The following is a 15,370-nucleotide window of genomic DNA, read 5'->3' on the forward strand; positions in this document are numbered from 1 at the left end:
TAAAATTTTAGGTGACATAGTTTCACACAGAGGAAACTTACAAATCAGTGTTTGTCAGGATTTTGGTAGAGGGTTTAACAATTCTGACCCTTGAAATTCATTCTCTAGAATATCTTCAGTTTGGCAGCTTTAGTGCACAACCTGCTCAGCAAAGAAATAGCAATATCCATCTCATTCAGTTCCTAATGCATGTGCCCAGTGGAAACAATTGTCTGTAGTAAAATATTTCTCAACTCTTTGTGTTGGCAAGCTATCAAGAATATAGCAGTACATGACTATGAGAACATATTTTTTTAATTTAAGATTGCATCATGATCTTTTCAGGTAATGATGTATTCTTCACTCTCCTAACTGCAAACCCCTAGCATCCTGCTGGCATAGTCTCCAGAAAGGAAATAAGATAGATCTTCTACTTGATTTTGTTCTCCTTAGTTCCTCAGTGCACACTGACGGAAGGTGAGGTCTAGAGAAACATATTTGGATAGCAGAGTGGCTCCTTGAGAGAGAATCAATGCCTATCTCTGCCTTTTCTGTTGCGAGTTAAAGGGTACAAGCTCCTGATCTTGGACTTCCTAACCTTCAGAAAATTGAACCAAAATAAAATCATTTTTCTTTATATACACTAAACTTTTGAAGTTTGCCACATACATGTTTTCTCACATTGTTATACCAATATCTTCCCTAAATAAACAAAAAAATCTAGAGTATTCTGGTAGAGAAACAGAAAACAGACAAATGGAGTTAAAGACTTCCACTTTAAATTAAGCTTTGTAAAAATAAACTTGTCCCTCATTTACCTGTCCATCCCAGATACAATAAGACTAGGTGAAAGCCTTCATATTGAAGTTGGACAAGGAAACCCAATAGGAAAAGAGTTTCAAAAGCAGGCAAAAGAGTCAGAGATACACCCACTACTACTTTTAGAAATCCCCCAAAACACCAAGCTGACAGCCATAGCATATATGGAGAGGATTTAGTGTAGACCTATGCTTACTGGTTCATTCTCTGTGAGCCCATGTGAGCCCTGCTTAGTAGATTCTGTGGGCCATAGTCTTGTGATATCACCCATCCCCTCTGACTTCTACAGTCTTTCTCTTTTCCTATGGGTTCCCCCATCTTCTAGGGACCTGGTAGAAACCTCAGTTTAGATTCTCTCCTCATAATGTCTGACTGTGGATCTCTGTGCACACTCCTATCTGCTGCTAGAGGAAACCTCTCTGATGATGACTGAACAAGACACTAAGCTGTGAGTGTAGCCAAATATCATTAGGAATCATTTCTTTCTATTTTTCTTTCCAGTTGTCTTTGATTCTACTCTGTCTCTGGGCTATCCTGTCTCTGATTTCTGGCCATCCAGGCAGGATAGGGCATGGACTCCCTCTTGTAGCAGGGCCCTCAAGTTAAACCAAACATTGCTCGCCAACTTCTACAAATTCTGCACTACCATTGCCCCAGCAAACCATTCAGGCAGGGTAAATTGTAGATGGAGAATTTTGCGACTGGTTAGTGTCCAGGTTTCTTTTTCTGTAGCCTGAAAAGTACCTTCCCCTCCAAAGAGACTGGAACTTAGGGGTGAAGGCTCCAAGCTGGCACCTGCTCAACCTCTCTAAGTTCTGTGGACTATGTAGAATTTGTCCTTGATGAGGAAGTGTGCTTCCAGTATTCAGAGAGGGACTTTCTGTCCTAGCATCAGCCTGGGTGGTTTAGTGGTCTTCACAGGACCTCCAAGGCCAATAACTCAACCGAATGTAACCCAGTCCCACCACTGGAAGCCTTGCCTTACTACAAAAGATAACCAGTTCAGATTCCGTATCACCCTCGTGTATTTCAGGAAGGTTCCACAGCACTTGGTTTCCACACTGTCACACACACACACACACACACACACACACACACACACACACACACACACACAATGCCTCCCAGTCCCGCTGTCTGTCCCCCACAGTCTCTCCCTTCATCCCCCCACCATCTGATCCCTCCAGCTCCCATTCCCACTGACCCCAATCCACGCTCAGAAGCTTTTCTATTTCTCCTTCCCAGAAGATCCATCCTTCCCCCTATAACCCTTGAATTTATCTAACCTCTCTAGGTATGTGGATTGTAGCTTGATTATCATATACTAACAGCTAATACCTACTTATAAGTGAATGTATACCATATTTGTCTTTCCAGCCCTGGGTTACCTTACTAAGGATGATTTATTTTTCTAGCTGCATCCATTTGCCTGCAATTTTATGATGTCATTTTTAACAGCCGAGTAATATTCAATCGTGTAAATGCTTCACATTTTGTTATCTATTCTTCAGTTGAGACACCTGAGGTTGTTTCCACTTTCTGGTTATTATGAATAACATCACAACGGACATAGTAGAGCAAGTGTCCTTGTGATAGGATGGAGTGTCCTTTGGGTTTATGCCCAAGAGTGGTATAGTTTGAGGTATATCAATTTCCAGTTTTCTGAGGAAACATCATATTGATTTTCATAGTGGATGTGCAAGTTTGCACTCTCATCAGCAATGGAGGAGTGTCCCCCTTGCTCTTTGTTCTTTCCACAATGAGCTGTCACTTTTGTTATTGATTTTAGGCACCCTGACACGTGTAAGATGGAATCTCAAAGTAGTTATGAATTGCATTTCCCTGTGGCTAAGGATGTTGAAGATTTCTTTAATTGTTTCTCAGCCATTTGACACTGCTCTGTTGAGAATTCTCTGTCTTTTTCTTTTTTAAAGTACAGATTGTCTGGGGAGTACGTTTGGATAACAGGAGAAGTGCTTAATCCTGGGGAAATGTTGTCATGAATCTCAAATTCTCACGAGAATTTTCTTTAAATGTTGATTCAGAAAGTGAGCCCATTAAAATTTCCTAAGATAAGGATTGATTCATTTTATACGGCAGTGTGGACAATAAGTAGAAAATGATTCAATGCAAGGACCACATCACTGCAGTAAAAAGAGAACTTCAACACAAAGTCTGTCTGCCAAACAATTGCTAAGAAAATTGCCTACAGGGTTGTCTCAATAGGTGAGCAAAACACATCCTAACTTGTAGTTTAGTGTCAGATGCATTCAGAGAGGAATGCAGTATCTCTTTTCATAAACTTGATCAAACATTTTAGTCCAAAAAGAGTCTGGTCCAAGCACATCTGTGCTGGTATCGTTACCACTTTATCATGTGTTTGTGTGTTTCAAATAAATACTTGTACTTTTAGACTTTTTACACTATTTCTTGGAACTCATAAAGATAAAATCATTTGCAAAAGTTAAGAAATACTGTCTCCTATGTATATTTAATTCATTTAAATTTTTCTATGAAAAGATTGATATGTTTTGATCACCTTTAAACTTTAATAGAGAAAGTAAGACCTTTGTTGTGATAATTACAGCTAAAAATGTTTCCATTTTAATTAATCTAATACTCAAAATGGGTGATACAATTCAAAGTTCATTCAAAGATTTGTCTTGGATGTGAATATTGCTTTCAGAGAATTTTGTAGAATCCTTGGTATGTGTCACTTCACATAGGTAAATGAATGAACTTAATTAATGATACTGTGATTTCTGTGGTTTAGACACATGAATTTCTTCATTTTATTGCCATTGCGGCCATTCATGTACACAAAGGAAGTTGTAAGAGATGCCCTTGTGACTCTTTGAATGTGAAGGTATGTCCAATAAATGGTGTTCTTCTTTAGCCATGTGTGTCGGCTGTGTTGGTATGCACAGTCCTGACAGCAGAACGCTCCTCATTGCTTCTCAGTAGATTATGGATTCACCCTTCACTTTGCCTCAGTTTTCCTCAGTATTCTGGGAATATTTGCTCTCATTTCTGTTTCTCATTCTAAGACCTGTCATAGACTCCAAATATTTTCATGAAATTATGTGAAGTAAGTTTTTGGATATCTTTTTTTATTTACCTGTGACCTTTCCTGGGAATAATCTATACATTAGAGGATTAAGTAATTACCATAATATTTTAAGACAAAAAATAATATTGTAGAAAGTCATGCCCCTCATGTGTGAAGATCTATGTGTGAGGATCCCAGATTAGAAGTTCCCCAGGAGATATTATTACTTTTAATGCTAGAAATCTAATTTACTTGCTATATAAATCTATGTAATTTTGCTTATTAATAGTGCCATTTCAATATATATAGGTTTCTACATCACTTCCTACTGTCTTTGCTCATATTTACCACTGTTTCTTTTCTTCTCCTCTCCCCCTGACATTCTATCTTGCTGTAAAGGCAAAAGTCTTATGTATACTACCCAAGCACTCTATCATATCTCCAGTTTCATAATTTTCTATTAACTGAATAGCAGCTAGAAATTTTAATATTACTATGAGGGAAACATGTCAACTAAAATTTGAGTCATGTTATTTGATAATACAATACTTTCAAAATATATATTATTTATATATTATATATATCATAATTTTTATATATAAAGTAATTTTTAACTTTATCAAATAGTTCTCCTCTTTTGTAGGTCATTTACTCACCTTGTGAATTTCTTCATAAGATGATCCAGGAACATGTAAGCTTTAGAAGTACATAAGGAAAAACTTAAAGGTTTAAAAATGTCATATTTGCTTCAAACACACACACACACACACACACACACACACACACACACTCCTCTAAAATTTTTCTCTTCAATTTTATTTCCCATTTCTAGATACCTTATATCAGAATTCTACACAACTTTTTAATCCTCCCATCTCATTCAGCCCCCTTAAACTCTATTTACATATATCTTTTGTCTGGTGTACCTGTTGCTTAAGATTTTTTTCTTTGGTACTAGAATCTTAAGAAACCACAATGACTTATTATAGACACTGGTAGTAACAAACTGTTCCTGATGAAGTGGTATTGAAAGAAAAATTCAAAAAAATATATGGTGATAGCAGAAATCAAAGCAATAGAAATTGTAAAGAAAATTTCTTCAAGTCATTGAATTCAATAGAAATATAAACATTACCACAGTGATTTGTTTTCAATTTTAAAGTTGCATCACCTCCATGAAAGTATTGAAATGAAAATCAGACAGTTCAATTGGATAAGCTGCATAACCTAGAAAGGCATATTGATCTTAATGATGGTTTTTTTCTTTCCCTCTCCTTTTTCTCTTCCTCCCTTCCCTCCTCCTCTCTCTAGCTCCTCTTTCTTTTTTCCATTCTTTTTTATAATAGACCACTGTGGTTCAAGTGACTAATGTCACTGGATTTCTTTGAAAATATTTAATATATAGCAAATTAAAGTTCTTTAAGTGAACAGGAAATATGACTTACCATGCTAATTCAGTTACATACTCAAGAAACAAAACAGCTGTTCTTTCTATAGTCTTTAATTTACTGGTAATTTATTTTCTGAAAAGAGATGAACAGACAACACCATCATAGAGATTATTCTAGAGTAACATCAAAAATAAATATCCTTATTTCTGTCCAGATGCCATAAAGCTATAAGCTACCATTTTCTTGGCACAGCTCTCTTTAGATCATTGATGAGTACTGTGTTGCTGTCTGAACCCTTGCCTTCTCAATGACAAGGGTACTTCAACACTACTTATCACTAGCATACTTCTGGAGTGATAACCTCCCTCCTCTTTCTTGTCCACTTAGACCAGCTAACAGCCAGAGGACCACAATGAAGAACCACACAAAGGTGACAGTTTTCATCCTAGCCGGTTTGACTGATGACCCGCTGTGGAAAGTTGTCTTATTCGTCTTCCTGCTTCTTACCTATCTGCTCAGCATCACTGGCAATCTGGTCATCATCACACTCACCTTGGTGGATGCTCACCTGAAGACCCCCATGTATTTTTTCCTTCGGAATTTTTCCTTCCTAGAGATTTCCTACACTACCACATGCATCCCCAAATTGCTTGCTACTATGGCAACTGGGGACAAAAGTATTTTGTATAACAGTTGTGCCATTCAGGTGTTTTTTGCTTTCTTACTTGGAGCATCAGAATTTTACTTGCTGGCAGCCATGTCCTATGACCGCTACGTGGCCATCTGCAAGCCCCTGCACTACATGACCATCATGAACAATAAAGTCTGTGTGCAGTTGATCCTCAGTTGTTGGCTTGCTGGCTTCCTTGTCATCTTTCCACCACTCTTGTTAGGTTTGAATCTTGACTTCTGTGCTTCCAACATTATTGATCATTTCTACTGTGACACCACCCCGCTCATGCAGCTTTCCTGCACAGACACGCAGCTCCTGGAGACGATGGGCTTTGTCTCGGCTTTGGTAACACTCTTACTCACACTGGCAATGGTGATAATTTCCTACACCTACATAGCCATGACGATTCTAAAGATCCCTTCAACCAGCCAGAGGAAGAAAGCTTTCTCTACATGCTCTTCTCACATGATTGTGATATCCCTCTCATATGGCAGCTGCATCTTCATGTATGTTAAACCTTCAGTCAAGCAGAGAGTATCTATTTCCAAGGGAATTTCCGTGCTCAATACCTCAGTGGCTCCACTTCTGAATCCTTTTATCTACACCTTGAGGAATCAGCAAGTGAAAACGGCATTCGTTAATACAATACACAAGATTACATCTTTCTCAAAGAAATGACTATACCATTTCACTTTATGAAGGAAATAAAGAAAGAAGATTTAATAACACCAGTAGTATATAAGATAAGTCTGCTTCAATTGCCTCTCCTTGTTTTGTTATTCATTTTCACATCTCACAGAAAATTCTTGCTCTTTAGAAGCAAAGTTTATGTGTGTGGGGAGCAGTGAATTAAACTTAGAGTTTTGCACATGCTAGAAAAACACACTACTATTGAGCTATGATCACAGTTGTGTAACCTGAATCTTCAAAGGCTGTTTTCCCCCTAAAACTCATCTTCCTCTTTCCTCTAAGTGTGAATCAAATAAAATTGAGCTTATTTTTCTACATCTCTTTGTCCTTTAAAATTCTCGTCATGACCTAGAAATTGATTCAATTGTAGAAGGACTGCACAAGACGAATGAGCATGGTTTTGATTCCCAACAGTAAAACTGCATGCAAAACAAAATGAATTTTAAAATTCCAATTAGTCAAAACTATTAGATTCTCTTTTATTTTATATCATGTTTGATGTGTGCTTCATGGAAACATTATTCTGTTATTCTCTTTTTATGGTAATTTATAACCAAAGTACAGATATTTCTTAATATTTTTATTTACATCTTTCTAAATTTTAGCATGCATCTTATTTAAAAAAATTAACAACTAACAAGATGGATTGGCAGATTAGAACCCTAACTGCTATTCCCTACTGCTTCAGTGTGGTTCCTGTACCCACATGGTAAATGGACAGAACCAAATTCCCACAAGGTTTTCTTTGACTTCCTTCAAAAACAGTGCTCCTTTATCTTCTATATAGACTCACTGACAAAAATGAATAAATAAAATGTAATAAAATTTTAAATCAAAAACGTTGTAGCAGAGTTTATCCATTATTGTTAATATATATATTATATATACATATATCTCAAGTATATATTATATATATATATCTCAAGTAGCATCACTAACAATATGTTTGTTTATTGGATTCAGCAACCAAACTCATATCAGAAAATTGCAAACCTAATTTAATATATAATCATGTTATTTGTATGTGTGAACCAATACTTACATAATGTAAGAGAGTAATATTATATATTATAATATGTAATATTATATTATATTGTGTATATTATACATATATAAAACTTGTGTATGTCATACATGCATGTATGTATGGTAATTGTTATAAAATATTGTATGTAAAATATTTATTTTAAGACCTTTACCATTTATATTTTACAAATAGTTCTAGCCATATCTAAACATAAATGTGTTAGTCTTACTTGTTCACTTGAATATTAGTAATAAAACAGGTATTTATACTTTTAAAATTTTGAGTAGCTTACTATATTTTTTGAGATCATGGGAGAAAATTTGTGACTGATTGCTGAATAAAAGCAATGCAGTTCTATTATTTTCAAAATGGCTTGTTTATCTGATTATGTTTCAGACAGAAGTTTTGGTGCATATAAATAGTGGACAAGAAGGGAAATATGCAACTGTGTAGGTGTCCTCTTTAACTTGTGAAACAAAGAAAGTTTCAGAATCATGTCCTTCTCTGCAGGAAAAGTTTTAACTGTTGATCAAAATACATCAGCGACTATAAAGTTAATTTATGTGTGATTATCAAAATTTCAAAAGAGTATGTACAGTAAGCAATAATACTTTTGCAGCTATACACCTTATTTCATGAAATATTCCATAAATACTTGTGTGTTTTTATGCTTTACTCTTCACATTGTAGTTTTTAAAATGTGAACCACTTTTAATTGTTAAAAATTTTCATTTCAAAAGCAAATATTACTTGTTTTGTTTGAAAGTTGCAGTGTTTAAATGAGCACTCAGCTGTTGAAAGGAAACATTTTTTTCAAGAAACACACTTTTCTTTCTTAGAGCAAGATGGAGCAGAGTCATAAGATGAATTTAAGAAATGAAATTGCTTCAGGACAGTAGGTATGATCTTGTTCTTAGAAAGAGTGGTAGTTCACAGAGTATTATAAAATGTTATGTTTTTAACATACATTTACTCCTTCATAACTAAGATTTCATATAGTTTATAGTGTTTTGTGAAAGAGGTAATACTATGTTTTCACACTTTTAAAAACATCTTAATGCCTCAGAAATTCAGGCATGTCTTTTGTTGTGAGATCTTAGCACTCTGAGGCTAGTTTTATTAGCAGTGATTTTTCCTCATGGTGTTTCATGAGGCAATATTTTCTGTGTGATGTAACACTGATATCTACTTGATCTTAAAGACAAGAAAGCTGAGATCTGTTTGTATCTTTAGCAGAGAACATTTAGATTGACTAGTAACATGAAACTTCTGTTGAATAGCTATCAGCCTGATTTTTACCAAGTTATTCACTTCCCTAACATAGTTTTCAGGAGTCCTCATATATTTCTTCTTGACAGTCTTACTCTCTTACATTATGTAAGTATTGGTTCACACATACAAATAACATGATTATATATTAAATTAGGCTTGCAATTTTCTGATATGAGTTTGGTTGCTGAATCCAATAAACAAACATATTGTTAGTGATGCTACTTGAGATGCAGAGAGAAAAATATAAATATATGATCATCTATTTGAAAGACAACTGGGGGAAAAGAATGGTAATGATCCATGTTAATAGAATCAACAAAGATACCAAACTCTCACAATCTGAAAGATGATTTAACCCTTGTTAGATATCTCCATGGATACTGGTCTATCATTCCCCAAGCTGGGCCATAACTCTTATTGTTACAATCTTTTGAGGTCTTCCTTGATAGTCTAAACCACCTAAAGGCAAGTCCTGATGACTCCTTATGTCTCCCTTGGTGCACAGAGCTGTCATTCTGATAAGAAATATTGAAGTGACTGCGGCACTCATTCTGTGAATGACACTATCCATTCTATGCCTGGTTCTTTTCCTCACTAGAGCAGATATGCTTCTCATAACACTAACTCCATAGTCACATCCCATTAAGTTCCATCTATAAAACCAGGGTTGGTATGTAGCTGGAGCTCTTACTATACATATAGTATGAAGAGTGAGCCATTTAGTCTTGTAATCTTCTTTGAGAGAAACCATCTCCATATTGTGAATAAGTGATGTTCCTCCCAAGTTTCTCCATAATCTGTAAGACTACAGTTTTTCATAGTCTTTCTTTGAGATAGAGCTTGAGAGGCAGCTTTTGATGTTTTTGAGGATGGAGTATAACTCCAGACATGTGTGATGTCTGAAAAGACTGGAGTAGACTGGCACATAGCTTATTATTGAAGTAGAAAGGTAAATTTATCAGGATGAATTGAGACTATAGGGCACACTAGAAATCTTACCGGAGAAACCACACTCAAAAATTTTAGAATACTCCAGACCAAGGAAGAAATTTGATACCCTGACTTGGGTCTATAAAGAGGTGACTATTTTATGTTGGAATGGTAATGGATCCCTACTAATTTATAATATGACTACCCTGAATGAAGGACCAACAGGAAGAAAATTCTTGACTGTTCCTGGGAAAGAAATTCCCTGGCAATGACTTTGTTTATTTATTTGAACCTTGTTTATTTATTTGAATCTGCCATCCTCCTGTGCCACAAACTGGACTTTATGCACATCTGTCTGCATTTCATTATTTTATCTGGAAAAGTATTTTCTTTGCAGCTGGATTCATCTCTACACCTCCTAAAACTAAATATTCATCATGTGAAACACACATACACACACACACACACACACACACACACACACACACACACACTTTGATATGTGATCAGAGAATTAATTAATAGTTGAGATTGGGATAAAAGATATGCTAGTCTGCCCTCCATTATTATCAAGAAAATAAGAAATACATGGAAAACAACTGTTATTGAAACTGATGTGCCTTGTGAATTAATTGTTTTTCAATATAGTCTAACATTATAGAGAGACACAAACATAAACAAAATGGTGAGAGGGGCTTCTACACAATTTGAAGAGACTCATTGTTGACATTTCCTTGTTCTAGAAACTGTGTTTGGAGAAGTTTAGTTGGGTGAATTAAATGGAATGAGTTTAACTGGGCCCTGGAATAGCAAGGTTTAAGTAGCAGCACTAAATTTTCAAATGCAAGGAGATAGTAGTTAGTGTAATGGTCAGTACAGGCAAAGCAATGTCCATAATAGCCTGGTCCATAATTGGTAGCACAACGTGATTTTTATGGTGCCATGATGCGTACGGATCTCGGGTACTGGCTAATCAATCATGGTGTTTCCAGGTATTGTTAATATACTATGAAATACTATGCTTTTGTTTTATCTCTAAACAGAAAAATTCTCAAACAAATGAAAAAAGTCTGCTCTGGAAGATGATAAAAGGCAGTCTTGACCCATGAACCAATTTGCAGGACCCCTTATATGAATGGAAAGACATTGATAAAATACCCAAGAGTTTTACTTTTCGCCTTTCTCTACACCTTCTACTAGAGGAACCTATGATCTTTCACATGAGAAACTGTACACTGGGGGACAGGAAACAATCAGACTTTCTGGGTCCTACTGGATACTAGTTTAAACTGATGCCAATTCTGGAAGAACACATGGAATATGTGACCCAAGAAACAATTCAAGTAGGGTCTTATGGAAGTCAAGTGATTAATACAACTGTGGATGACGTCCAATTCATAGTGGTTCAGTGGATCCCCAAACTTATTTTGTGGTAATGTCTTCAGTCCCAGAAAGTATAATTGGGCTAGATATACTTAGAAGTTTTCATGATTCCTATATTGGTTCCCAAACTTGTGGAGTAAGGGCTGTTATTATTGGAAAGACTTAATGGAAGCATTTACAGTTGCCTCTGCCATGGAAAACAGCAAACAAAACAAAACAAAACAAAACAAAAACAATATTGCTTGCCTCCCTGGAGTAACTGTCAAAATAATTGCTATAGTCAAGGACTAGAAAGATGCAGGGTAGGCGTTTCAAACTAGACATGTTCAAATTTAATGTGTCAATAATCCTACCTTGAAAATGGCATCAATTTTTCTATATATTAGCACTAATTGCTACACTTTTCATTTTGTTATGGGAGAGAGAAATCTTGGGCCCACTTCTTGGGCCTATTTTTCTAGTGTGTCTATTGCCTAATCTTTCATAAAATAGTGAGTTTTGCAACTGAATATGAGGGTAACCTTGCCTACTCTTTATTTCTTCTGACAAAATCCAATCATTGTCTTTGATCCTTTATTTACCTCCCCATATGTATTTATTTAGATTGAGCTGTTTAATCTTTTCCAACATTCAGTCTTCGTGAAAACTGCAAAGGGCAAGTTTCATTGTATCACCAACATGTTTAAGTAGAAGCAATAGTCCCCATTTCTCAAAGGAAAAAGACCAAATGATTTCTATGATTAACTAGTCCTGCATGATCTTTCTACTATTGCCTTTATCAACCCCATCTAGTATATGTTCATTTTCTTCCAGTTTGATGACTTTCAGTGAACTTTCAGCTCAGAACTTAGTGGGATGTTGTAGGAATTTGAAAGATAATGCTGAGAGAAATGCGTAATGGAGACCTGGCTTGTCAAGTTTAAGGTGTCAGTTTGAGAGTTACTGAATGACTTTTTAGTCAGTTGTGTGAATACCTGAAATAAGAATCAGTGGTTTCTGCTGGGACTTCAGTTTCAGTGGTGTACCACTGGACTGAAACCTGTTCTTTACTGGGATAATCTATGATGGTTAGCTGAGCTCAGAAGAAACCAGCATTTCTTAGGTGAAATCTGGGGGTTGTTTCCTAAGGATCATCATAGAGAGCTATAGCTCAGAGAAGCCAAGGCTTTAATCTCAGGTTTGCAGGCAAAACTGGTAATGTGTTACTACTTTGGGCAGAATGAAAGCAGCAGATTGAAGGGTCATGTAAGGCAGCTAAGGCTTTGCTCTGTGAGAAACCAGGGAAGGCCCTAAATGCAAGCTAATTTGTAATTAAAGACCTCTGTATTTGAAGGGATCTTAGAAGGAAGTCCAGGAGAGAATAGTGATAACAGTGCGGCACCAGTTGCAGTGGAGATCACAGAATATTGGAAATAACAGGACTTTGGAATGACCACACAGACAGCAGAAGGTGGGCAGTGAAACCAGCCTGAGCCTATGAGACAACCTGTGAGTGCTGCAGATATCAAGTCTAGGCGAATGAGCCTGCCCAAGCCTTTGGTGCTCAGAAGATCATGAGTCCCAGATTTCATTGATAATATTTATAATCAGTATATAGACTTTTGCTTTGATACAAGGTAATCTTGACTGAGAAAATGTTTATATCAGATTGGTCTGTAGACAAGTCTATGGAGCTTTATTAATTATTTATTTGGGATGACTCAGCCCACTGTGAGTAGCTCCATCCCTTATCAAGTGCCCTGGATTGTATAAGAAAGCTGAATGAACAAGCCCTGCGGAGCAAGTTCCATTCTTCCTTGGCCTCTCTTTCTATGACTCCTTCTACGTGTCTCTTGAGTTCTTATACTGATTGCCTGTAATGGTGGATTCTAACACGTAAGCCAAAAAAACATTTTCCTCCCCAAGTTGTCTTTGACCATGGCTTGCTCATTCTGCTTTCTTATATAACCCATGACACTTTTAAAATTATGTTATGAATTGAATGTGGAATCTGCTGGAACTAACATGATTTTTTGTTTTGTTTTTAATTTAGTTTTAAATTTTTTCATATAATATATTTTGATCATATTTATTTTTATTTCCTAGCCCATTCCAAGGGTGTGACATGTGTGGAGAAGACCTTTGTACTGTTTAGGAGGTTATTTAAGGACAAAAGTGGAAGAGGCACTTTTTGAAAAAAAAAAAGAAAGAAAAAGAAAAAGAAAAAAGACTGCAACTGAGACACTCGTAGTGGAGTTGATAAAAAAAAAAAGATCACCATAGCCATTTACAGGCACCAACTTCTTTATCTTTAACTTCATTTTATTATTTTTTTTCCTAAAACATCCAGACTGCAGTTTTGTGTTCCCCTTCTCCTCCCATTTTCCTGTCTCCTCTTCCCTGGATCCATGCTTCTTCTGTTTTCCTTCGCAAAAGTGGGCCTCCTGGGGATATCAGAAAAGCATGGCTGAAGCAATAACCCACAAAGCCTGGTTCATAATTTATTGAGGGGTGCAACGGAAGAATAGATTTGCTAGTCACCTCAAATACCATTGGTTAAATGGACTGAGTTCCCACAATGCATGGCGTAACAAGATAAAACAAAACTAGGCACAAACCATGATATCAAGACTGAATGAGGCAAACCAGTAGGAAGCAAAGGGTGCCATGAACAGACAAAAGAGTCAGAAACACCCCCACCCCTGCTCTTAGGAATCTCACAAAAGGACAAAACTAGCAACCATAATATATACAGAAGACCAAGTGCAGGCCCATGCAGACTCCATGACTACTGTTTCAGTATCTTTGAGGCCCTATGAGCCCTGCTTAGTTGATTCTGTAGACCATGTTCTCCTGGTGTTCTTGACCCCTCTGGTTCCTATAATTACTCCTTCCCCTCTTCCATGGGGTTTCCTGAGCTCCAAGGGAAAGGACCCAATAAATCGCTCCAAGTTGGAATCTCTCTCTGCCTAATGTTTGGATGTGGGTCTCTGCATCTGTTCCCATTAGTTGCCTGTGGAGGTCTCTCTCATGATGCTTGAACTAGTCAAAGATATATGAGTATAGCAGAATAACATTAAACACCCATTTACTGAGTATTTTCTCTATCCTGGATCTCTGGGTTATCCAGTCTCCAGTTCCTGGTAAGTCAAGTAGTTTCAGTCATGGGCTCCGTTTCTGACACTTTGTGTGTCATCACAGTGCTCCATTGTGACATCACAGTGCTCCATTGTGTCATCACAGTGCTCCATTGTGTCATCACAGTGCTCCATTGTGTCATCACAGTGTTCCATTGTGTCATCACAGTAGTTCATTGTGTCATCACAGTGCTCTATTGTGACATCACAGTGCTCCATTGTGTCATCACAGTGCTCCATTGTGTCATCACAGTGCTCCATGTGTCATCACAGTGCTCCATTGTGTCATCACAGTGCTCTATTGTGTCATCACAGTGCTCCATTGTGTCATCGCAGTAGTTCATTGTGTCATCACAGTGCTCCATGTGTCATCACAATGCTCCATTGTGTCATCACAGTAGTTCATTGTGTCATCACAGTGCTCCATTGTGTCATCACAGTGCTCCATTGTGTCATCACAGTGCTCTGTTGTGACATCACAGTGCTCCATTGTGTCATCACAGTAGTTCATTGTGTCATCACAGTGCTCCATTGTGTCATCACAGTGCTCCATTGTGTCATCACAGTGCTCTGTTGTGACATCACAGTGCTCCATTGTGTCATCACAGTAGTCCATTGTGTATCACAGTGCTCCATTGTGCCATCACAGTGTTCCATTGTGTAATCATAGTGTTCCATTGTGTCATCACAGTAGTTCATTGTGTCATCACAGTGCTCAATTGTGACATCACAGTGCTCCATTATGTCATCACAGTGCTCCATTGTGTCATCACAGTAGTTCATTGTGTCATCACAGTGCTCCATTGTGTAATCACAGTGTTCTATTGTGACATCACAGTGCTCCATTGTGTCATCACAGTGCTCTATTGTGACATCACAGTGCTTCACTGTGTCATCACAATGCTCCATTGTGTCATCACAGTGCTCCATTGTGTCATCACAATGCTCCATTGAGTCATCACAGTAGTTTATTGTGTCATCACAGTGCTCTATTGTGACATCACAGTGCTCCATTGTGTATCACAGTGCTCCATTGTGTCA

General features: G+C 37.0%; 1 protein-coding gene across 1 annotated transcript; it reads left to right on the top strand.

Annotated features, from left to right (window-relative positions):
• Positions 1–5,641: 5,641 nt before the first annotated feature.
• On the top strand, positions 5,642–6,589 carry LOC125389794 (olfactory receptor 6C74-like). Its single transcript, XM_048418469.3, has one exon. The coding sequence runs from the start codon at positions 5,651–5,653 to the stop codon at positions 6,587–6,589; it is 939 nt and encodes a 312-aa protein (XP_048274426.2). The 5' UTR covers positions 5,642–5,650.
• Positions 6,590–15,370: the final 8,781 nt, after the last annotated feature.

The sequence above is a fragment of the Myodes glareolus genome, chromosome 26, assembly GCF_982192425.1.
Source record: "Myodes glareolus chromosome 26, mMyoGla1.1, whole genome shotgun sequence".
Classification (NCBI taxonomy): domain Eukaryota; kingdom Metazoa; phylum Chordata; class Mammalia; order Rodentia; family Cricetidae; genus Myodes; species Myodes glareolus.

Bases quoted from the DNA above. Each gene is read 5' to 3' on its own strand.
- LOC125389794 (XM_048418469.3), top strand. From the start codon at position 5,651: ATGAAGAACCACACAAAGGTGACAGTTTTCATCCTAGCCGGTTTGACT.